Below are 24,120 nucleotides of genomic sequence, written 5' to 3'. Positions count from 1 at the left end.
CAGGTAGCTTTCTCCACACGAGGCTGTTCCCACGGCAGGCCCCGCCCCGCCCCGGGTCCTCCAGTCCCAGTGGCCACCAGTGTTATCCTTGCGGTCTTAATCCTGGTTTTCCTCCCAAAGCACTTGCCAAACCCTCAGCCACTCGAGCTCTGTTTCCAGGACACCCCGAAGGTTTCTCTTGGAATGTCATACTTCGGAACTTGTATTCAAGCCAGAACGGAAACGTGCCGTTTAGGACTGGCTGAGGTATAAACCCTGTTATATCAGGTGGCCCCCGGGTCCCTGCGGCTGAGAACACAGGTGGGCTGGGGTCCCCCATTCTGGACGGCAGCCCTGCTCACGGACCTGAACAGATCTTAGGAGGATGTCGTGGCTCTCAGCTGCTCTCCCTCTGGTCCCGGCTCTCCCTCCCCCTCCCAGTGTCCAGCACACGCATTGTGTGTGGCCGTGGCACGTGCGTGGTAGCAGAAGAAAGCCCCGTGAAGGGCCCAGGCCTCACCACTGAGGAGGGCCTGGTGCCTCTTCATTTCCAAAGTGACCTCAATGACCAAGTCAATAGCGAGGGCCAAAACCCCACCCTTGGTTATATATATACATATATATATATATATGTATCTTATTCCACTCTCACGAACAGAGATTCAGCACCTTCTTCCACAATAGGAAAAGTTGTGCAGATAAGAACAAGGAGGGCAGGGCAAGGCTACAGAGCCTCTGCGCCTGTGCTACAGACCAGCTCTCTAGGTTACAAAGGATAAGCGAGAATTCCAGTGGCGGTAAGGACATTCTAGCACCCAAGGAAGGCCTTCTCTTGAGTGGAGTGAGACCAATTTAAAAGGAATTTGGACAGGGAATAACAAAAGCAATTACCAAATTCCCTCAGTCAGCCCATGCTGAGTGTAGAGCCTTGCTAGAAAGTACGCCTGCAGGGCTGGGGCATGGTTCCGTGGTGCAAAGCTCCTGCCTTGCAAGCCCAAGGGCCTGGGTTCAATCCCTAGTACCACTGAGACCACTGCACCTTCAGTTTATCTGTGGGAAGCTAACAAATGAATAACTGAACAAACTGAAACGAACTGAATGACTTTGAGCTTGCTGCTCCCTTGCAGTGACTGCCTGTCCTTTGCCCTGGCCTCCTCCCTCCGCTCATCCAATCTCATACCTGCAGTCCTCCAAGGTCCTAAGGAGGACCCACCTTCCTCAGGAGGCCTTTGAGCCCGTCTTGAACTCTCCCGGCTCTGAAGCTCAACCCCTGGCAATACCCATGCCCAGAGCATATTCAGTTTGGCAGCCTGAGATGTCCCCAGCACCTCCAGAAGGCAGGCCAGTGGCTGCTTTGTAGGCCACAGGTGCTCAGTAAACGCTATGCAGTGATTCGGCTCACCCAGTAGATTCCTCTCTCTCGCTTTCTCTCTTTGGCTTATTTGTTAGAGCCTGTGTCTCACTACATAGCCAAGGTGGCCTTGAACCCACTGTGTAGCCCAGGCTGACCTCCTGGGAATTGAAGGCAGATGACATCACACCCTGTTCCAAAGAACGTCTCTAAAGACTCCTGCCCCTAAAGTCTGGAAAAGGTCATACGTGCCAGCCAGCTCTCAGATCCATCCCTGCCCTTCCAGGGCCTCCCTACCTCAGTCCAATGGCCCCCAAAGAAGACAACATCAAAGGCAATCAATCCTCATCTGCCTTTCTCACTGTCAACAAGAAGTCTCGCACACTTGAATAGAAACGCAAGCCTTCCACAGGCTTCCATTGGAACACTTGCTAGGCACAGGCCGTCACTCCAAGGGTTTTTGACTTACGAACTCAGAACACCCCATAAGCTACTCTTAGCGCCTACGTTTCACAAAGAAAAGGGAGGCGGGCACAGAAATGTCATGTGACTTTCCCAAGGCCACACCGCCACAAAGTGGAGGATCCATTCTTCAAAGCAGAGAACCAAAGCCAGGCCTGGTTGAGCAGCCTCTGCCTGTCCCCCCTCATTATTGTTGGTTGTGAGGCTTGAACTCAGGGCCTGGGTGCCGTCCCTGAGCTTTTCCACCTAAGGCTAGCGCTCTATCACTTTGAGTCACAGTGCCACCTCCCATTTTCTGGTGGTTAGTTGGACATAAGAGTCTCACGGACTTTCCTGCCAGGCTGGCTTTGAACTGTGATCCTCAGATCTCATCCTCCTGAGTAGCTAGGATGACAGGTGGGAGCCACCAGCGCCCCGGCCCCCCTGGCCCATCTTATTTCCACCAGCAGCGCTTCTTTTTGTGTCCCCCCTGCTCTCTTCCCAACCAGCTGTTGTAAGAGCACCTAGATATCTGATTCTTTCTCTGGTTTTCACATTGATGCCACTTTTTGGAGGTGCTGGCTTATGAACTCAGGACTTCAGGTTTACCCAGCACATGAGCTGCACTTGGACTGTTTTTTTTTGTTTGTTTGTTTTTGTTTTGGCCAGTCCTGGGCCTTGGACTCAAGGCCTGAGCACTGTCCCTGGCTTCTTCCCGCTCAAGGCTAGCACTCTGCCACTTGAGCCACAGCGCCGCTTCTGGCCGTTTTCTGTATATGTGGTGCTGGGGAATCGAACCTAGGGCCTCGTGTATCCGAGGCAGGCACTCTTGCCACTAGGCTATATCCCCAGCCCCATTTGGACTGTTTTTGAGATAGGCTCTCATGGTTTTGACTGGGCTCTGATCCTCCTATTACATTTCTGGCGCAGCTGCGATCCCAGGTGCAAGCCACCCAGCTTGTTGGTTGAGATGAGGTCTTGCGAGCACTTTCTCCTAGCTGGCTTTGGTCCTCCATCTTCCTGATCTTTGCCTTCTGAGTAACTGGGATTACTGATGTGAGTCAGCACACCCAGTTCCATATTAACCCCACTTTAAAGAAGAAACCGGCCCCGGGAGGTTGCATAAATTTCACAACTAGAAAGCAACCGGTTTGGGATGCAAACTCAGACATGTAGATGCTAAGGTTTCCTGCACTTGGCCCTCCTGAGCGAACCTAGCTTGAAGGCCTCCTTCTGGTGTCCCAAGACTAGCCTCGGAGTTGAGATGGACCCCAGCCCTCCAGAGGCGTGTGCTGACATTTCACACGGACCTGCGCTGACACCCCGCTGGCTTCAGCGTTTCCCTTAGGCATGGAAGGGCTGAGAGCCTCCATGATCTGAGTAGGAGCAGCAACAGGAAAGGTATTCATCAGGACAATGATGAGTCAGCAGAGGCCCGGCCTGCTGGCGTGTGGTCAGTGCTGGAGGTAATTGTTCTCAGACCCACTAGCCTCTAGCTGCATGAACTGCTGTGGAAGGTTCCTGACTCAGCAAAGGCAGGTCTTCCTCAGAAGGCAAGTTGAACACCTGCTTGGGACCTGGGGGCCCTGGAGCCTTGGGCTGGGCTGGAGGCTGGGGAGGAAGCAGCCTGTCTTCCTATTGTTGGGAGGATGAAGAGAGCTTTGCTCTGAGGCTGGCGGGGGCTGTGCTCACTGGAAGCGTGAGCTGGGAAAACAGTAATTTTTTTCTAAGTAGATAAGCTGTGTGCCTTCGTGAGTGTGCCTGTGACGCATCTGCTTTGGTGTCGTCAGACGCCTCTGGGTAGGAGGCAGGGAATTGGGGGGCCGGGCGAAGGGGTCTGTCATGGGTGGCTAGTTCCCCTGGGACTAGCCTCTCTGGGGAGCTGAGCTCTCCTTAGGTTCACAGGATGAGGCCAGAGAGGGGCTCCAATGGGTGCAGCCACCTTCCACAGAGTCATAGCCACACACACGCAGAGGACAAACCCTCCGGAGCCAGGACACAATCCTCAGAGCAGGGGCTAGAGGTCAGGGGCTGGAGGTCAGATGAGGACAGACCACAGAGGCTACCCAGCCTCTCTCCACACATTTTTCTGGACACTTACAAGGGTCACCTTGAGTTTGACATTGGGAAAATACTGTGTATCAGTTGGCCTCGGGCTCAGCATGGAGACACTGTCTTAAGGCAAAATATCAAGTCATCAAAAAACAAACCAAAAGCAAACCCCGCCAAAGGCTAGAAGGGAAGAAATGGCTTTTCCCCAGTCTCTGGAGCCCAGCCCCATGGGGAATGAACTGCCATGGGCAAGAAAGACAGCCATGGTGCAGTATTTCAAATCAGCCCTCCAAGAGTATAATTTCTAGAGCTTTCTCTAGGTCCAGGAAGGCTCTGGAAGACAGCACGGTCTTCCTCTTAGTAAGTTGTGTGTTCTTTGTCTTGTTTTACTAGTCTTGGGGCTGGAACTCGGGGCCTGGGCCTGAGCCTCTTTGTGCTCAAGACTAGCACTCTACCACTTGAGCCACAGCACCACTTCTGGCTTTTTCTGAGTAATGTATCAGAGTTAAGTGTCTCGAGGACTCTTATCCTGTCTGGGCTGGCTTCAAGCCACGATCCTCAGATCTCAGCCTCCTGAGTAGCTAGGATTACAGGTGTGAGCCACCAGCGCCAGAGATTGTGTCTCCTTTGTTAGGCCATTGCCTGGTTTCATTTACGAAACAACACATTCTGCTGTGCCACCATCACCACCACCAAAGACTGGTCATCTTGGTGCCAGAAATCATGGGCAAGTCAACAAAAGATGGCAGGCCAGGGCTGTGATAAAGTTTCCCAAACCCACCATTCTTTTTTTAGGGAGAGCATGGCCAGAAATATCAAACCTATATCCCACGGGCCATTTGCCTCTCCTTCCGTGTCTAGAATAAGAACCATGCTGCTCTATCTCCAAATGGCGAAGTATGGATTTAAAAGGCGCTTGTCTTGTCTACGTTATCGTCTCCAGTTGTATTTTATATCCAGCGTCCACATGCGGGATGCACTCACACACAGACAGTGAGACTGAAGCATGGTACTCATAGGGGAGGAACCCAAAGGTGTAACTCCCCTGCACATTTACAATACCGTCTATCAATGCTAGGAAATGTGGGGGTTTTGTTGTCATTGTTGCTGTTGGTGAGGTTTGTTTTTGTCTTTGGTTTCTTTTTATTTTTAAGGTGGGCAAAGGGGGGGCACAGAAAGGGAGGGAAGAAGAGAAACAATGCACTTACGCTTCATAATCACTGTAAACTTACATGTTTGAGACGGGGGAGCGCGTCTTAAAGATGGAGAGTGAAAGGCAGCAGCCATCATAAGCATGAAAAGCTAAGTGTATAATAACAGCCCACATCCTCTGAGCCCTCCTGTGTGCTGAGCATGGACAGGAGATGTCGCTCGTGGGACTGACCACTGTCCCCTTCTCAAGTAGAGTCCCCATTTCACAGGCAAGGAATCGGCACGAAGAAGCTAAGAGACTCACCCACAGTCTCCCTGCTGGTAAGCAGTGAAGCTGGAGCCCAAACTCACTCTGGGTCTCATAGCCAAACTGCCTTTAGTATGACAGATGTGTGTATCTGCAGGCATGGTTAATTCGGAAAACTCCCATTTGGGAAGATACTACGAGGAGGAGCCGAGGAACCTGACCCGGCCTCTGAGACCACCTGTTGGGAAGACAGCAAAGCTTCCTTCCTCCCCCTGATTCTGCATCCCAGGCCTCCTTTTGCTCCCTGTGTCTCTCCTTCTGTCTTCTGTCCTGTCCACTTCCACTCAGAGACTCACCCAGAGGCACCGAGACCCCGCCGCCCCCCGCCCGCCCCCCACCCCTCGTGGCAAGCACGAGAGCTGTTCTCTCTCCCCCTCCCTTCCAGCTTGCCTTTCTGTCTGCGCTGCCTCTCTACCCCCAGCCACTGTCCTGAGAGCAGCCACCCGAGCTTCTGCATGCCCCCGGGGTCCACTTCCGGATGCTTAGTTCCCAGATAGGAAGAGGGGCTTCTTCCATGGAGCAGGGCACTAGGCCCAGAGCAAGGCCCAGCAGGCTGTGCAAAGAATGGGTGAGGGGCGCTCAGGGATGGTGGCCTGTGTCAACCTCCGAGTCCATAGGACAAGTGGCTTGCGAGTCTGCAAACCAGGAGATGCCACAGGGCGCCTTTAGAGGGGAGAGGGTCACAGGAGCCAAGCTATGGGGTTGTAAGGGGGCAAAAGATGCTGAGAAAAGGTAAGGACGTCATGGGGCAGGAAGCAAGTGGTTCAGAGCAGAGGGGGCTGCTGAATTTGAGTCTCGGTCCCTCCATTGCACACGTGTGTGACCTTGGTCCAGTTTCCTGGCCTTTCTGGGCTGGGTTCCTCTATGTGAAGACTGGGAGTGGGAGTGATGGCTAGTTCACAGAGCCTGAGGATCAAAGCAATCCGTGCCTTGAAGCATTGAGTGCTGGGTATACAGTAAGTGCCCAATAAATGCCAGCGATTATTTGGAGGCTGGTGGGGAAGAAGGCACTCAAGTTTCCTTCATTTTTTGGTCAGAAAGTCAGTCCTCCGTGGTCGGGGCCGCGGCTGCTGCGGACGCGGCGCTGCTCTGGGAGCACCCGGGCCAGGCAGGGCCCCGCTGGGCTAGGTAAAGGGCGCCCCCCGAGCAGGGCAGGGCACCCCATCCACTCCTGTGCCCGAGCTGGGGACGCGGAGGTGACCCCCCCAGCTTCTCCCCGGCTGCGAGGGGCTGGAGGAGGAAGGGGTCCCCCGGCACCTGGGCCCACATGGCGGCGGGCGGACCGGTGCCCGGGGGGCCGGACGGGGTGGCCGGGGGCGCCCGGGGGCGCGGCTGCCTCTCCACCCCGGGCCCCCCGGGCCGGCGCCTCGCCCGTGGCCTGCGGTCAGCGCGGAAGGCTGGGCGTGGACGGCAGGTCTGAGTGTGTGCGCCCGCCCGCCCGCCGGGAGTGGAGCCGGAGGAGCGGGCGCAGCGTGGCCCCGGCTTGCTCCCTCCCGGAGGAGGCAGGGACCTGCCCGGGGGTCCCCAGGCCACCCCAGGAAGAGAGGGCGAGGACGCGAGCTTCGGTCACCGCGCAGGTAGGCGTCCTCGGACCGTGGGTCCCCCCCACCCTTGGCCGGTGCGCTAGGGCGGGAGGACCGCGTGGGGTGAGGGTGGAGGGGGGGGGGGGGTCCGGGGCCCGCCCGGGGCTGGCTGGGCTCGGATCTGCGTCTGCCCCGGGCGCGCGGCCGCGGAGTGCGGGCAGGTGCGGAGGGGAGGGGGGGTGGAGGGGAGGGGGAGGGGGAGGGAGCGCGCAGCAGAGGCGCGTACCCGCGTGCGCGCGCCCCGGCGGGCAGGCGGGAGGGACAGGGGCGAAGATCCCCGCCCCCCCCTCCCCCTGTCCGTCCCCCTGTCTGTCCCCCCCCCCCCCGCCCCTGCGCGCCGCGGCCCCTCTGCTGGGTCGGGCGCCTCCGCCCCGCGGTCGCCGCCGCCGCTGGGTTTAGCAGCCGCCCCCGCAGGCTGGCACCGTGGCCACCTGGTAATTACCACCCCCCCACCCCCAAAAAAGTGCCAGACAGCTAGCCCTTCCTGCCCCAGAAGAATCCATGTGGGCCCCCCTGTCCCGGCCCTAGATCCGCGGGGGACCCCTTCTGCCAAGGGCGCCCCCGCCCCCCCCCAGGGTGCACAGGCCCGCGTCGCCAGGCCTGGTGCGCGAGGTCCCCATGTCGGGTAATTCTCCAGAGGGACAGGGACAGAGGAGCCGGTGACGGGGGGGGGGGGGGGGAGGGGGGGTAGGGGGGGCAGGGAGGCGAACCGGAGGAGGGGCCCCTCCACACAGCCAGCCGGGCCAGCCCAGACCACCCCGGGGACAGTGGGTGACCCCATCGCCTCACATCCCAGAGCGGCTCCAAAGGACACAATCTCAGAAGACAGGCTTATGGCTGGCATCACTACACACACACACACACGCACGCACACACACTCAAACACACACACGCACACACACACGCACACACCACACACACACCACACACACATACACCACACACACTCACACACACACTCACACACACCACACACACTCACACACACACTCAAACACACACACACGCACACACACGGGCACACACACGGAAGCTTCCCAAAGGGAGACAGGGAGGATGGCCAGCTAAACAGAATGTTGCAGACTATTTGCAGTTGAGAGCTGGGCTCCAGAACCTGATGGCTCGCCTTCAGAACCACCTCTTTCTTTGGTTAGAGCCAGTACCTTAAGCAAACCACTTCCCTCCCTCCCTTCCCTTTCTTCCTTCTTCCAGAGCCTCTCTCTTCTTTTCCTTTCTTCCTTTCTTCTTTCCTCCCCCTTTCCTTCCTTCCCTCTTTCCTTCCCTCCTTCCTCCCTCCCTCCTTTCCTTCCTTCCTTCCTTCCTTCCTTCCTTCCTTCTTTCCTTCCTTCTTTCTTTCCTTCCTTTCTCCCTCCCTTTCCTTGTTTCTGTTTCCTCCCTCTCTCCTTTCCTTTTTTCCTTTCCCTTCCTCCCCTCCAGGGCCTTGTGCATACTAAGCTCCTGCTCTATCTCTGAGCAAATCATCACCCAAATTATCTCTCCCACCACCCCTCTTTCTCTCTGTCCCTGACCTTTTGCTCAAGGAAAACACTACCACGTGAGCCACTTCGGGCTTTTTGGATAGTTAGTTGGACATGAGAGTCTCACGGACTTTATTGCCTGGGCTGGCCTTGAACCATGATCCTCAGATCTCAGTCCCCCCATCCCCCTCCCCAAGGAGCTAGAATTACAGATGTGAGCCACTAGCTCACAACAAGAGAGAAAAACCAGGGAGAGAGTAGTCTGGATTCGCGTGGCTAAGGGTCAAGTGCAATGAGCATGTTTGTGGCTTTCAGCTCCCTGGAGAGGCCTGTTTGCTTTCCAGAAGGCTGCTGTCTGGGAGTTTGAATGGCTGTTGCCATACATTATTAGGTTATTAATTGGCGGGGGTGTAGCACTGTGGGTGTGGAAGCGGGAAGTGGTGGAGGCCATAGGCCTGGAGTTACCATGGCAACCTCAAGGCCTGTGGTACATGCTCTGTGGTCAAACAAGAACGATGCCTGGGGTGGCTCGGATCGCCTCGCTGCTGGCTGGGGGTCTCATTGCCGGGCAGCAGGTTTCTGTGGTGATGCTGTTACTACAGGGCCTGCTAGCCACCACCTTTGAGTCCAAACCACCATCTTCCTGTTGTTTCATCCATATCCTGCCTCCCCCACGTGTGTTGGCTTCTAGTCTCAGTGTCTGTCAGCCACACCAGCTTTCCAGAAAGGCTGCAGGAAGGAATGAGCTCGCGGTCATCTATTCATCCAAAGACTCGACACAGTTGATGTGCGTTCTGTACCTTCCTCAACCCCAAGAGGACCAAAGAGACCCAGGTCCTCCTTCCTCAAGCGGAGGGGATGGGTATTCACCAGTCATGGCACACAGGCGCAGGAATTGCCCTGGACTCGAGCTTCCCCTCGAATCCTGAGCCACACTGCTTGCCCGCTGTGTGTGGCCCTGCGTCTCTTTTTGGTGGCAAAGCTGGGCTGATCATATCGGCCCCACAGGGGTGTCGTAAGGTAGCTCTAGTGGAAAAAGCACGGCACCTCGTACCGGGGCTCACAGCCCAAAGGTGCATCCTCTACATCCACCTCTGGTTCAGAACTCCGAGGCCACCCAGAGGAGGATGGGGTCGAAGCCATGGGGACGGAGAGGAGAAGGCCATCTCCTCTGGGTGTCAGGGAGGGCGGCATGGAGTCGGTGGGGTGAGCTGGGCTGTAGTGATTTGGTGTAGCAGAACCTCGGGGGGAATGGCTAATCACGCAGCCCCTGCACTTCTTCCGTAACATGTTCTGAGTTGGTGGGCGCAGGCCAAGGCCCAGCAGTCTGCATTGACTCGGCACCCAGGGCTGACTGGAACAGGTGTCTCCGGGCTCACCTGAGGAAAGGTACTTCAAAGAACTTTGGAGGTAGCGATGGGTGGGATTCGGTTTTGAAGACTGGGAAGGAGGACGCGGAGGTGGTGATTGAGGCATGTGGGCAAGAGGAGTAGAGGCTAGGAAGTAGCCACGCAGCAGGGGTGGCAAGGACTGAGGGGTTCCCCCTCCCCTGCTCTCTGTCCTTCTGCTGTCCCCCCTCTGTTCTCGGGGCACAGCGCAAAGCCCACCCCGCCCAGGGGCTCTGTCAGGCCTGCCCCCGGCACCCATGGCTGCCTACTCCATGTGGCTCTGACGTCTTGGCTCTAGACCTCGTCCTGGTTGAGGTGAGAGTGGAGGACAAGGTCCACACACCAATTTTCCTTCTCCCAACCAGAGACACCAGCTCTGCCTCCCACCCGCGATGGACGCGGTAGTGGGGAATCGGGGCAGCCGGTGGAATGAAGGGTGCTCATCACCCAGTCGTAAAGGGATGAACTGGGCGCCAGTGGCTCACACCTGTCAGCCTAGCTACTCACGAGGCTGAGATCTGAGGATCGGGGTTTGAAGCCAGCCCAGGCAGAAAAGTCCCTGTGAGACTCTTATCTCCAGTGAACCACTCAAAAGCCAGAAGTGCGCTGTGGCTCAAGTGGTAGAGCGCTAGCCTCGAATGCAGAAAGGCTCGGGGACAGCACCCAGGCCATGAGTTCAAGCCCATAACGGACCAATAAATAAATAAACAAACTAAATCAATTAATTAAATAAAGGGACGATCTTACATCATCTGGGCAGACTCAGTGTATCACAAGGGCCCTTGAACAAGGAAGGGGGAGCTAGAGAGTCAGAGGAGAAAAAGTGTTGTTGGGGCGGCAGATCGCAAGGAGATGTGAGCTGAGCTCTGTCTACCCCTGCCACAAGGATATCTCCAGCCAGAGAATGCTAGAAACCTCTAGAAGCTACAGAAGGCATAGAGATGGGTTTTCCCCTAGAGTCTCCAGAATAAAACCAAGATTTTAGCCCAGTTAGATCCGTCTCAGACTTTCCACATTCAGAACAGTAAGGAAGTGGTGTTGCTATAAGCCACTCTTTAGGCAGCATTTGCTACAGTAGCAAGAGGACTATCTACAGATCTGTATTCAGAGTGTAACAGTTCTGGGTTCAAATCTCAGCATGTCCTTTCAGTGGCCGTGTGGCCTGGGCAAGCTTCCTGTGGCCTCTGTGTCTCATTAGCCTTGTCTATAAAATAGAGACCATCCCTTCTACGTGGGGTTAGGGTGAAGATTAAAACAGACGGCCCTCAGCACCTGCTCAGTTGCCCGAGGCTCTCCTTCACTTTGGGAGGGGCTCTGCTCTTCCCCCTCTTGGTCCTGGTCGCTTCCCGCAGAGCCACTCTCAACTCAGCCCCGGCCCCTTTTGAACCTGCCGTGCTGCCGCCGGGCCAGTTTTCCAGTGTGTTCGGGGGACGCAAGCCAGAAAAGGCTCGTGCAGTGACACTGCAGGCAGCTCATTAGAAGCATTATTTATGTTTGGCCAGGCCCCTGGGGAGCCCTGAGGCCTTCCTCCTGCCTAGCCTCGCACCAGTGGAATACTCCGAGCGCCTTGAACCCCATGGCACAGAAGGTGGGGCTCCCTCACCAACTTTCCAAGCCGGCCTGTCCATTCTCCACCCTGTCTGCGGTCATAAATCAGACCCTTCTAGGCCAAGGACTAGTGCCACCACCATTATCCCCTCACTGGCCTTTTCCAGGATGTGGGGAGTGCCACCTCCCGGGATTCTTAGAATCCCATTGGTCAGCAGGGTATGTGATTCTCAAGGTGATGGAAAAATGGCAGTACTGGGACTCGAACTCCGGGTCTGGACCAGAACGTCTCCTGAGGCCCGCTATCCAGTGCCGGCCTCCAAGGGACCATAGAGTTGCTGTCACATGCTGGACGGGCTCTGCTTGGGCCTTCAGAGAGTCCTAGGCCCCCTCCCTCAGCCTCCCAGAGGCCCCGTGAGGGAGGAAGGAGCCCTGTTGGGTCTTGGGCATGGGTTGGGGGAGGGCGGGGCCAAATGCTGACAGTGGTTCTTACTGAGGTAGACAGGGATGGTCTAGAAGGCTCACACCAGTGTCCTGCAGGGCTGTGCCGCCCATGGAGAGGGCCAAAGGGCCCCTTGTTGGCGGGGCGTGACCTAGGGATAGCAAGGAAGTCACCATCAATCTTGCACTCCTAGCCCTGCATTTTCTCACATGACATGGCGGGGGTGGGGGGTGGCCGGGCACATTCACCAGTCAGACTAGCGTCTGTCTACCAGCAGAGACAGCCTGACTTGTAACTTCAGGCTGACAAGGAGCAATGCAACAGGGAACATGTCCGCTACCTGGTAGTGTTCCTCCGAGAGACCTCTAACAAGACAACCCCAGGACAGGATGACAGCAGTTCGCTTCCAGAGGAGAGGGGTCCATCCCACAGAACACCTGATGGAGGGGGGAGAACTCCTTCTCGCTGTGCCCCCCACACTTCTTGGCTCCAACTTGTATTTTGTGATCTTCTCCCAAGCAGCCGACCTTGAAGGGAGGTTGTTCAGCCAAGAGAACCAGGCTCCTGACATCAGACGCGCGTTTCAGCCATAGCTTCGTCATCCTTGAGCTGCCAGGCCCCGGTCCAGAGCTCCCAACTGCACTGTGAGGGCTGGACTAGCAGTCTTTGGTGGTGGGGTGAATGAGGGCCCCGAGGTTGGTGGCTGGTCCCGGTTCTGGATCAGTTGCCCACATGCATGCTCTGTTGACCCCATTGCTGCACCCTGTTGTCCTGCGCACCCATCCACACCAGTGCTTCCCAGCTGCCCCTGTCTAGAGAGTGCCGAGGGGGGGGGGGACACTGAAGCAGGCCCTGGGTGGGGCCTAGCCACTCATATGTCAGACACATGGATGAGGGGGGCAGTACTGAGACCCACTTACCCAGCTGTTGGTTGGGGGGTAAGGGCGCTCCAGTGAGGGCCCAGGGCAGGGGCTTGACGTCCTGTCGCCCCTGATATCCAGACATGGTTTGATGGCTGGAACTAGGAGGCCCCACTCCTCCTGCATGCCCCCCAGGACACCTGTTCCAAACCAGGCCCCTGTGTTCCCAGCAGGGCTGCTCCCCAACTTGGGAAAGCAGGAGGGTGGAGGGAGGGATTCTGACCGCCTTTTCCAACTGTGGGCATGTGGTTCCTCAGCAACCGCCCAGCCTGACACCAGATTGGAGTTCACATGATTCTGCCTCAGCTCAGGAAGGGCCAGCCTCTAACTGGGGATTTTTCTAGATGGAGCTGGGAGATTGTCTGCCGGGAGTCGGGGGGGGGGGGGGGTGGAATCTCAGGAGGGAGAGCTCTCTGGGCTCGGTCCAGCAGCCGCTGCAGGAGCCTGGCTGTTTGAGGTTTGAAGGCAGAGCCCAGCCAGACAGGCAGTCAGAGGGGACTCAAGCCAGATTCTCCCTGAGAGAACTCTGTCAGTCCCAACTCTAGACGCTGCTGAGATTTCACCGCCCTGTTCTGCCTCTTTGCCTGGCTGCTGAGATCCCACGCTTTCTTCTCAGAAGAACCCAGTTCATGCCGACCATCTCCCACCTCCAAACTGACCCATTTGTGAGCCAGGAATTTCACTGAGTAGCTCACAATCTGCATTTAAGAAAATGAATTGGAGGAGAAAATATTCAGCCGGCCTGGCAAAGGGTAAGGGTAAGTTTTGTTGGGGGAAAATGTGTTTCTCTGTACATAGGCAGGCATGTTATATATTGACATGGTGGGGAAGGTATTTCTTGCTATGGTTTGTAGACATAAAAGCTTGCAGGGATCCAGTCTGTTGCTGGGTGCCTGGGTTCTAGACTCGGATCTCTCCTGACTTATTGTGGGAGCTTGGCCTGCTGGTTTAGCCTCGGGATGATTCAGGTTCTACGAAATGGGTTCGTAATGTCAGCCCACCGTCCTCACAGGGACTGAACTTCGAAACCCTTCCGAGGGTTTTAGACATGAGATTCTAGTGTACTGATCGCTGCGGGAAGGAGATGATTCTGGAGCAATTGGGAAACAAGGAAAAATGCAGTCTGATTTCCACACCTTCCTCAGAGAGAGAAACAGCCTCCAAAACATACCCTTTCAGCAACAGGAACAGCCTGGGTAAAGCGTGTGGTGGGCTGGGGAGCCCAGGGAAGGGAAGTGGGGTGTGCAGGAACTCCCCTTCCGCACCCCAGCTCTGTGAGCTGGGGCTGCATGAGCAGTCCCTGGCACGGCAAGTAACTGTGTGTGCCAAAGTGTACCACGCTGAAGAATGGGCGCCGATGGGATTCCTGTTTCTATGCAGCTCACATTCAGCTCTCAGGCTGCTCTGTCCCCTGCCTGGGGCCTCCGTGAGGCCTCCTGATCATATGGAAAAGACGTTTCCTTGCTGGTGGGGCTCAGTTCCTCCTGGTCATTACAGCCCTTGGAGACCTTAGCTGTGTCTAAGCTCTGTCTCTAGGTGTTGCATTACTTGGTGTATAGTTTTTCCTCCCTCTCTTAGCTGGGTGATGAAGGGTCTTGGTTCTTTTCTGCAGCCCTCTCCCCCTAGAGAGACTGAGGACTGGGCCCACAGTAGGTTTTTGCTCCTCGTGGGTGTTGAAGAAGTAGTTGGCCTGGTACAGATGGTACCCAAGACTCAGTTCACTGGCCTTGGAGGTGGCATCCATGAGGCCTGGAACTCACCTGTGCCTGGAGGCTGAAGTGAATTAGTTGCCTTACACATTCAGAGTCGGGTGTAAAGGAACGTGTGGGCCAGTCACGAGTTCAAATCTGGCCTGCTACATCCTGAGTGTGGAATCTTAAGCCACTTGGCTCATCTCTCTGAGCCTCAGTTTCTTCATCTGTACAGTGGGAGCTGGCCTCCCATAATATAATACTGAAAGACTATACGGGAAAGTGGAGGGCTCTTGGCAGATGCAGCTGAGCTTTCCTATCCCATCCACGCAGAACACTTCTCCATCTCCTATAGCCTTTGCCTTGTGAGGATCAGAGTCCCCTAGAGACCAGGAGACCAGGTAGAGAAGGGACACTTGCCATCCAACGGTGCTTCGCCTCAGGAAGTGGCAGAAAGAAGAGCTGGCTGTGATAAGATCTGAAGAAAAAGGCAGGGCCTTCTATCCAGCCCAGGCAGCCTAAGCAGACAGGAGACTCTTCCTCCTCGTCTTCCTGTTAATGACACCACTGCTCCAGTTCCCAGCTCTAAATCCCACCACCCTCTATCTGTCTACTGACTTCTGTTCATTTAACTATCCACAGATTCATCCATCTGCCCACCCACTCACCCACCTACCCATCCACCCCTCATTCATCAATTCATCCATCAAACTGTCCACCCATTAGTCAGCGACCTACCCATTCACACGTAGGCTCATCTCTCTATAAATACCCTTTATGAATTAACACACATACTCACTCACCTCCACCTCCCCACCTCTTCCTGTCTACCCAGCTAACAAATAAGTTTTGAGAGTCTTAAAAACCAGGTACTGAGGGATTCTCAGATCTTTCCCCAACTGTTCCCTACTTCCCTTCTAATTAGTTGTCAGTGGCTACAGCTTCCTGTCTTGCTGTGGCCTTGCCCACCTCATACCTCCATCCTGTTGTGCCAAGCTATTTTCAAGTCCCCAAAGGCACTCATTTTCTCCCTCTTGCGTTTGACATGATGCACACATTTTTCACAGACAGAAACTCCCCTTTCCTGGGGGCAGCCCTTTATGAGCTTGCTTCATTGACCTTCCTCTCTCTCTCATAAGGCCAAAAGCGATTTGACTCTGGGGTCCAGTATTGAGTGTAATGCTGTCATATAGGAATTCGATGAACATTTTGTTCTACAAAGGAGTACTTGGATGGGGGAGTGAGTAGGCAGTGGAGTTGATGGGCGAGCGGGTGGGAAGATGAATGGATAGGTGGATGGATGGATGGATGGATGGAAGCATGGATAGATGGTGGACGGATGGATGGGCAGGCGGATGATTGGAGAACCATGGAATCAGGCTGAGACTTGATAAGGATGTCCTTGCGATAGTAAGATGGAACCACAAAGTCCAACAGGAGGTTGTTGTACTGAGTGTAAATAGTCTTTATCAAGCCAATCTGGAGTTCTGTTGAGAGAGCTGAAGAGAAGGAGAAGGGCATGGCAAATACAAAGGAGTTGAAAACGGTAGACCTTCCTAATTCACCTAAGCATTACAAAAGTAAATGCTATATAAATGGGAATGGAGGAGGACGCCAAAGCCGGACATCCAACATGAGCCGTCAAAGCTGGAGACACCCACTCCAAGGACAGACTAGTGCAGAAAACAATGCCCCCCCACCCCCACCCCAGCACGTCCTGTGAGAAGCCAGCAGTTGCTTAGGCAGACTTCAGCCTGGGGAGAGTCATCAGAGTGTAGCAGAGTTGGAGCTACGGAGGGGATTTGAACCAATTCTGGGACACTGAATGTGTACTAGAGAGATGCTCACAGAAACCATGTGACACAGCCTCAGCCCATGCACGTGGTACTTCTCTTCCAGTCTTGGTGGTTTCCTAAGTGTGGGAGTTCTTTCTCATTCGTGTCTAAGTCCTCCATCTCTAACCTGGGAAACCTAGAAGCACTGGATGGACGGGCAAGTGCTTCATCTCTGGACCTCAGTTTTCTTGCCTCTTAACTGGACAATAACAGAACTGTGGTGAAGGTGGCCTAAAAGGGCAGAAGTAAGCCGAATGAATGTTCTGGAAGCTGTAAAATATTTTGCGAGTGTAAGGGGCACAGGCACCGGGACAGAGTCCTCATTACTTAGTGAAAGTTTAGTTTGGGGATTGTCCAGGGCCTTTGTCTCACTCAGTTCTGCCCGCAGGTTTGTCCGGGTCTTAAGTGCCCTTTCCAGCCGCCTCTGCGCCACCGTCTAGGCAATTCCTGCAGAATGTGTGTTCAGCAGCGGAACCCCGGTCCTCGTAGGCGGCCATGGCGGCTGGCTGCGCCGGGTGGGCCACGGCCCGGCTGCCCCGCACCATCTGAGGCGTTTCATAGTCTGTTTAAAATGCCAAAAATCTTGAATCACCTCCTTCCTGGAAACCCTGCTTTGTCGTCACTAATCTCCAGGGGATTCTGGTGCGCCCTGGTTCAAGAAATGGTGCTGTTTCCTCCAAAAGGAATATAGAAAGCGCTTCCACAGTACTCTGTGGTTCCTTTGGGCCCTGTAAGCTTGACTATTTCGGACTTTGTTTGCCAGAGTCGGCTTACTGCTGGCCTAGGAAAGAGGAAGCTACACGCCACAGCCCTTCCCTACCCCACACTCATCCCTAGTAAACAACAGGCTGGGGGCCTGGTGACTACTGTCAGGGAATTTCCAAGACCTGACAGGACTTGTTTCCATGGTGGCTTCCTTTGCCCTATTTTATTGGAGCCCTGGGGCCTGCGCTGATGGGTGAATTGTACCTCCCTGCAGGTAGATTTTATCCAACCTGCCGAGAACCAGTCCTAAGTGCTTGCCCCCGGGGGCCGCTCTGGACCGTCTGCTGCTGTCAGCTTCCTCCTAAGGAGTTCCCATGAGGCATTTGGTTGCACAGTGTGGGTTTGGGATTCAGGATGGTGATTTATTTAGTGGGCTGTGGGCAGTTTTTTTTTTTGGGGGGGGGCGGTCAGAGGCCTCGGCTGTTCCTTCTTCCTTTTCTCTTACCACCAAGGCATGTGTAAGTGTGAAAGCAAATGGACGATCTAACAACATGGGTGCACTGAGCTGCTATGGAAAATACTCAGGCACTTCCCAAACAATGAACACAGAATCGTCGTATGATCCAGCTATTCCATTCCTGGATATGGATATACAATCTGCATACGGATCGAAAGCCGGAGCTTGACCAATCTTTGCACACCTATGTTTATGACAGTATTGTTCTCAGTGGCTTACGATAGAACCAACCCCAGTGCCCATTGACAAGTGGCTAAACCGGAGGTGGCATGCGTAAATCACAGCATGTGACTGAAGACACGGTACTGAACGAAAAAGGCAGACACGATAGGACTTAATACTGTCTGATGCCACTTACACGAGGTGCCCACTGTAGTCAAAATCATAGAGACAGAAAGGAGAACGGGCTGGGGAATCTCCTGCTGAATGGGCTCAGAGTTGTTGCAATGATGAGTGGCATTCTGGAGATGGGGACTTCATGCCACCACATGTACATGTAAGGTGGTTAAGATGGCTATCTTCTGTCTTGTGTATACTTTTAATCACAATTAAAAGGTTAAGAAACCAGTGCCCTGGATAGGACAGGGGAGCTGAGTCCAATGGGAATTCATGGCCCCTGGGACCTGACAGGTGAGGTGAGGTGAGTTTGGGGCAGGGACCATGGTCGACAGGAGGGAGGGCCATAGAACACAGTCCTGAATTCTAGTTGCTTCTTCCTTCTTCCTATTGGCTCCGGACAAATCACTTTCCCTTTGAACGAGTTTCCTGACCTGGAATATAGGAAGTGGTGTTCACCTATTTATTCAAGACTCTCCAGTCAGTTCAAGCTGCACAAGACCTAAGGTTCAAGCTGCACAAGACCTCTGCCAAGTTGGACTTCACATTCTCATGGGAGACAAAGACATGAGAGGCGTAGCAGAGGAGCCTGTGGAGCCGTCAGACAGGCCTGTATGGGGGGCTGTGGGTCAGGCTGCGCTCCTGGGATGAGATCTGATAAAGAAGGAGCAGATGTGGTGGTGTGGGTGGGGCAGGGCACGGAGGAGAAAGAACTTCAGGAAGCAGTAGAAGCTGATACCAGGCCTTGTCAGGTCTGAGGTGTGACATCCGAGCTACCACACAGGAAGCTAGTCCTGTGGCGGTGGTGGTGGAGGGGAGGCAGGTAAGATCAGAGAGCTGGAACCAGATCGCACATGCACACCCGCGCACCCCCACGGGCCTTGCAGGCCTCCCCAAAGGAGTGCAGTTCAAGTGTGAAAGAGTCTTCCTCAGAGGGCATGGAGCAAGGAAGAGAATCTGGTCTGCACTTTGGAAGAACTGTCGTGGCTGCCACTCGGGTGACCATGAGGTGGGAAGGGGAGGAAGCTGGGGTGGGCGGGGGGGGGGGTCAGAGTGGAAGGGGGAGGGGATGGTGAACTTCTGGGGAGTGTGGTAGGGCGATATGGCGGGGAGAGCTAGGGCAGAAGAGGAGGACTGATTTTGGAGGCCATGACAGGAAGTTGGAGACCGAGTAAAGAGTGGCTTTGGGTAGGACCTGTCTCTTGTGTATTTTATAAAACATTTTGGAAAGCTATGGCCCTTTTACTTCGGAAACATGACTATAAAGCAGGCCATCTCATCGTAAAAGGGTTCATTCCAAGACCTCCAGTGGATGCAAGAAACTGCAGCTAGATGGATGGTATGGACTCCATATATGCTATGGGCTCTCACGCATACATAATGCACCTGTGATAAAGTTTGTAGATTAGACACTGGAAGAGATGAACAATCACTAGTAATAATATAGAACAATTGTCACAATATGCTATAGTACAAGTTCTGTACCTAGTCTCTTAAAATATGTTTGTTTTTGAGACAGGGACTCACTATGTCAGCCTAGGCCTTATTCTCTCCATCCTCCTGTCTTAGCCTCCCAAGTTGGACATAATCTTACTGTGTTACACTCACCCATTTTCTTCCTGACCACAGTTAACCGAAGTGAACGGAAATAATGAATATGGAACACATAGAGGGGGGTGAATGTACTCTGGTATTTTACGGTATTGAGTGTGATCTTAGAGAGATTCCACGTGTTGATCCTTCTTGAACCCCAGGACTGAAACTTTGGGGCTGGATTTAGATGAGCCTTTTAGCATGCTGGTTCAGTTTCTCATCTGGTAAGCTAAGGAGGGTAGAGCTGGGGTAGAGGTGGGGGAGGAGGAAGAGGAAGAAGAAGAGAGCTTGGCTTCCCCAAGAGCTGTAGGGAGTTAGAGTCCTGTAGTCTTAGCATACTGGAGGCATAGACTCTGAGGGTTTGCCCTGCCCAGGGCCATGAATTCCAGCTCAGCTCTGTGAGGAGAATTGACATGTAGACCACACAACGCGACTTAATTTAGACCCCCCACTCACTGTGCCTCTGCAACCACACAGACTGCACACTCTCGGTAGGGATATGTTGATTTAGCCTGTGTAATAGTACATGCCTGTAATCCTAGCACTTGGGAGGCTAAGGCGGGAGGATTGTGGGTTGGCGGCTAACCTTGGCTACATAATGATACTGTAAAGAAGGAAGAGAAAGAGAAAATTAAAATATGCTGTTTTCGATCTAGTGAGGGTTTTTTGTGTGTTTGAGAGAGAAATGCTGAATCAAAAGGAGAAGAGCAACTCAAGGCTTTATTATTTTGATAGGTTAAATTACAAGAAAACATTATATTGGGTCTTAGTCACATTTGTATGTATGTCCAGAATCCTCTTTGTTAAATTCCAAACCATGTGAACTTTTCACTGATTTGAGTAAGATTAGAACCTTGCACTCCCTTGATAAATCTAGGCTGTGCCTCCTGACAGCAGTCATTACCCGTGGTTCAGTGCTGACCACCCCCCTCCCACCCCCGCCCCTGGGCAACTGCTTGTGCACACCTGGCAGGAGCTGGCTCTGGTTCCTGGCCCAGAACCTTCCTTAAGCTCCATGAAGGAGATGACAGGGAGGGACTGCGGATGGGGAAACCAGGGCTCCAGGGCGAGGCCCTTCAGGGAGCGCCACTTCTATTTCTTGCACAGTAGGATGCAGACAAGGTTGCTTCTGCTGCTGTCTGGAGAGGCCCAGGCCAGGGCTGTGCATGTATTGGATTTAACAAAGCCCCGTGAGTGAGTAGGCACTGGCTGCTGGTTGCTGTGGACATGGGTGGAGAGCTGGAAGTGACCTGGGCCTCGAGGCTTCCTTGCAGAGCTGGGCTCAGGATGGACTCACACTCCTCCTATCTACTGCCTTCTTTGCTGCACTCACACATCGGAAAGACAAATATGGGTCAGGGAATAAATAAGGGAAGTCATAGAGAGGGAAAGGAAGCCATAAACCGTGTCTCAGTGTCTTGGTACATGGTCTGTTCACATCTTCTCTGTGGGTTCGAGTTGGTTGGCTGGTGCGTAGAGTTGAATACAATACAGCATGTAGACAGGCACTGGGGGCTCACGCCTGTAATCCTAGCTACTCGGGAGGCTGAGATCTGAGGATTATGGTACAAAGCCAGCCTGGGCGGTAAAGTCCATGAAACTCCTATCTCCAATTAACCACCAGAAAACTGGAAGTGGCGCTGTGACTCAAAATGATAGGGAGCTAGCCTTGAGCAAAAGACCTCAGGGACAGAACCCAAGCCCTGACTTTAAGCCCCATGACCGACAAAAAGAAAAAAGAAGAAGAAGGAAAAAAAAAAAAAAACCTGGGTACCGGTGGCCCACACCTCTAACCCTAGCTAGTCAGGAAGCTGATATCTGAGGATCATGGTTTGAAGCCAGCCCAGGAGGGAAAGTCTGTGAAATTCTTACCTCCAATAAACTACCCAGAAAAAGCTGGAAGTGGTGCTGTGGCTCAAGTGGGAAAGCACTAACCTTGAGCACAAAGAGCTTCAGGGACAGCACCTAGGCCCTGAGTTCAAGGCCAAGAACCGGCAGAGAGAGAGAAATACATCATGCACAACAGTGTCTGCTATGCAGCAGGCACTATATAAATGTTAGCTGTGCTTCTTCTAAGCCTTTCTCACCTTTAACTTGCAGGGGCTCACAGCTTGAGCTGCCTTCTTTAAACAAGATGGCAGTGGAGGAAAGTCCGTGAGCCTGTGAGGGGTGAGAGCCCTTTCCGGTCCCAAGATGGGGAACATCACTGCGGATAACTCCTCGCTGACCTGCGCCATCGACCACACCATTCACCAGACGCTGGCCCCCGTGGTCTACGTCACAGTGCTGCTGGTGGGCTTTCCGGCCAACTGCCTGTCTCTCTACTTCGGCTACCTGCAGATCAAGGCCCGGAACGAGCTGGGCGTGTACCTGTGCAACCTCACCGTGGCGGACCTCTTCTACATCTGCTCGCTCCCCTTCTGGCTGCAGTACGTGCTGCAGCACGACAACTGGTCCCACGGCGACCTGTCCTGCCAGGTGTGCGGCATCCTCCTCTACGAGAACATCTACATCAGCGTGGGCTTCCTCTGCTGCATCTCCATCGACCGCTACCTGGCCGTGGCCCATCCGTTCCGCTTCCATCAGTTCCGGACCCTGAAGGCCGCGGTGGGTGTCAGCGTGGTCATCTGGGCCAAGGAACTGCTGACCAGCGTCTACTTCCTCATGCACAAGGAGGTCATCGAGGACGAGGACCGGCACCGCGTGTGCTTCGAGCACTACCCCATCCAGGCCTGGCAGCGCGGTATCAACTACTACCGCTTCCTGGTGGGCTTCCTCTTCCCCATCTGCCTCCTGCTGGCCTCCTACCGGGGCATCCTGCGGGCCGTGGGGCGCAGCCATGGCACCCAGAAGAGCCGCAAGGACCAGATCCAGCGGCTGGTCCTCAGCACCGTGGTCATCTTCCTGGCCTGCTTCCTGCCCTACCACGTGCTGCTGCTGGTGCGCAGCCTCTGGGAGGCCAGCTGCGAGTTTGCCAAGGGCATCTTCAATGCCTACCACTTCTCCCTCCTCCTCACCAGCTTCAACTGTGTGGCCGACCCCGTGCTGTACTGCTTCGTCAGCGAGACTACCCACCGGGACCTGGCCCGCCTCCGGGGAGCCTGCCTGGCTTTCTTCACCTGCTCTAGGACCCGCAGGGCCAGGGAGGCTTACCCATCGGGTGCCCCCGAGGCCTCTGCAAAAAGTGGGGCCCACAGCGGGGAGCCTGAGCTGCTAACCAAGCTTCATTCGACTCTGCAGACCCCGGCCTCACCTGGAGTGCTGCCCACCGTGGTCGGGTCCCCTCCGGGAGGGTTGGCCTAGCCTGAGTCGCCCACGCGAGGGCTGAGGTGAGGCCTGGGCCTTTCTGTAGCCCATAGGCTGGGGGGTCCTGAGCTTGTGTGATGCCTGCACCCCTTTTTTCTGCAGGAGGGAGGGAGGGATGGGCCTGGCCCAGAGCCTGGCCTCTCTGACCCCTGGAGGGGCTGTTCTAGCTGACTCAGGGAGATGAGCTCCTCAGCCCCGGTGTGCCCTCCACTGCTGGGGGGGGGGGGGACAGTGGACTGTCCTTGTCCTCGGCAGGATGGTTGCAAAGAGTAGATGTGGCGGCCTGGAGCAGGGGGGAGGAGGGAACTGGGTGCCACTGCTGTCCCAGGTGACAGCTCTCTGAGTGCCCCGCTGGACTCGGTGACCTCTAACACCCAGACCCCGCCGCACCACAGGGCAGGAAGGGGAGACTGAAGAGATGGAAGGGGAGAGGGAAAGGCAGCCGTGGAAGAAGAGGCAAGGGCAGCAGAGGGCAGAGGAGAACTCCGCCACCCACTGCCTCCTACATTTAGAGGAAGGGCTGAACAGATTGCCCCAGGCCCGAAGGCTGATGGCAAGTGAACCCCAGGCCTCCCCAGGGAGATGCCAAGGGACCTCCAAAAACCTCAAATGTAGAGACTGGGGCCTGAAGCCAGGGTGTCCTTCAGGAAGGTCCGGACACAGAGTCCTCTGCCTGAGCTTTCTGTCACCATCTTCCCCAAGAGCCTGGGGTGCAGAGGGAGAGACAGATCAGTGTCAGGTGTCTGTACCAGAGGTGTGCCAAGATACTGAGATTCTGTCACTGCTGGGGGGGGCGGTCCACACGCCCCATCCTCTGCCACACAGGAGAGGAGTGTGACACGCTCCCAGAACTCTCAGATCTAACTACCCAAACAAAACACTCTCAGGCTCTCAGGCCAGGATAAAGATCCGGTGTGGGTCCAGGAGCTCGTGTGGACAGGAGGAGAGGTGGCCTGGCGTTCACTTGGCCTTTGTTCTCTGTCCCTGCTCCTCTGTGAGATGCCCCATTTCACCCATCTGGAGATGGCAGCGGGCCCTTGGACCATACGGAGCCAAGGAAACAGACCGCAGCTTTCATTCTGTCACGGAGGGCTGAGCACAGAGCTTGTCTCTCTCAAAGGCTCGTGTCTGGCCCCAGCTCTAGCACATAGAGATCTCCTCTGGTCATACAGCAAGTCTTGCTTTGTAAGTGTCAGTCCTCAAAGGTCTCCAGAGAGCAGCAGAGATTGCGGGGGGGGGGGGGGTGGGCAATGAAGTCCTTCAACCTCATTTGACGGCCAGAGACTTAGCTTCTGCAAGGGGTTACACACAGCCCTGCCCTGTGTTCACAGCAAGGGCAGAAGAGCTGCTCACTGCTCCAGGAGACCCGGCACCTTCACAGAAACGCCAGCCCTTCAGACCAGACCAGAACCAGCTCTGACTTCCCAGAGCATGCTCTCACAAGTCCCAAGATTTCAGTCCTTCCGAACTAAGAGGCCAGATAGGCTATAGCCAAG

The 24,120-nt window shown here is 54.9% G+C and overlaps 1 protein-coding gene across 2 annotated transcripts; it reads left to right on the top strand.

Annotated features, from left to right (window-relative positions):
- Nucleotides 1–3,118: 3,118 nt before the first annotated feature.
- Gpr68 (G protein-coupled receptor 68) lies at nucleotides 3,119–22,690 on the top strand. Of its 2 annotated transcripts, none has more exons than XM_048362229.1 (2): nucleotides 3,119–3,324; nucleotides 21,419–22,690. In XM_048362229.1, the coding sequence occupies exon 2, from the start codon at nucleotides 21,512–21,514 to the stop codon at nucleotides 22,619–22,621; it is 1,110 nt and encodes a 369-aa protein (XP_048218186.1). In that variant the 5' UTR covers nucleotides 3,119–3,324; nucleotides 21,419–21,511; the 3' UTR covers nucleotides 22,622–22,690. The 2 variants fall into 2 exon arrangements, with proteins under 2 accessions (XP_048218186.1, XP_048218187.1); XM_048362230.1 differs by lacking the exon at nucleotides 3,119–3,324 and adding an exon at nucleotides 5,386–5,427 and having other exon boundaries at nucleotides 21,417–22,690.
- The last annotated feature ends 1,430 nt before the right edge of the window (nucleotides 22,691–24,120 follow it).

This window comes from Perognathus longimembris, chromosome 14, assembly GCF_023159225.1.
Source record: "Perognathus longimembris pacificus isolate PPM17 chromosome 14, ASM2315922v1, whole genome shotgun sequence".
NCBI lineage: Eukaryota > Metazoa > Chordata > Mammalia > Rodentia > Heteromyidae > Perognathus > Perognathus longimembris.
The sequence above is the reverse complement of the archived record's forward strand: the minus strand, read 5'-3'. Positions and strand labels throughout refer to the sequence as shown.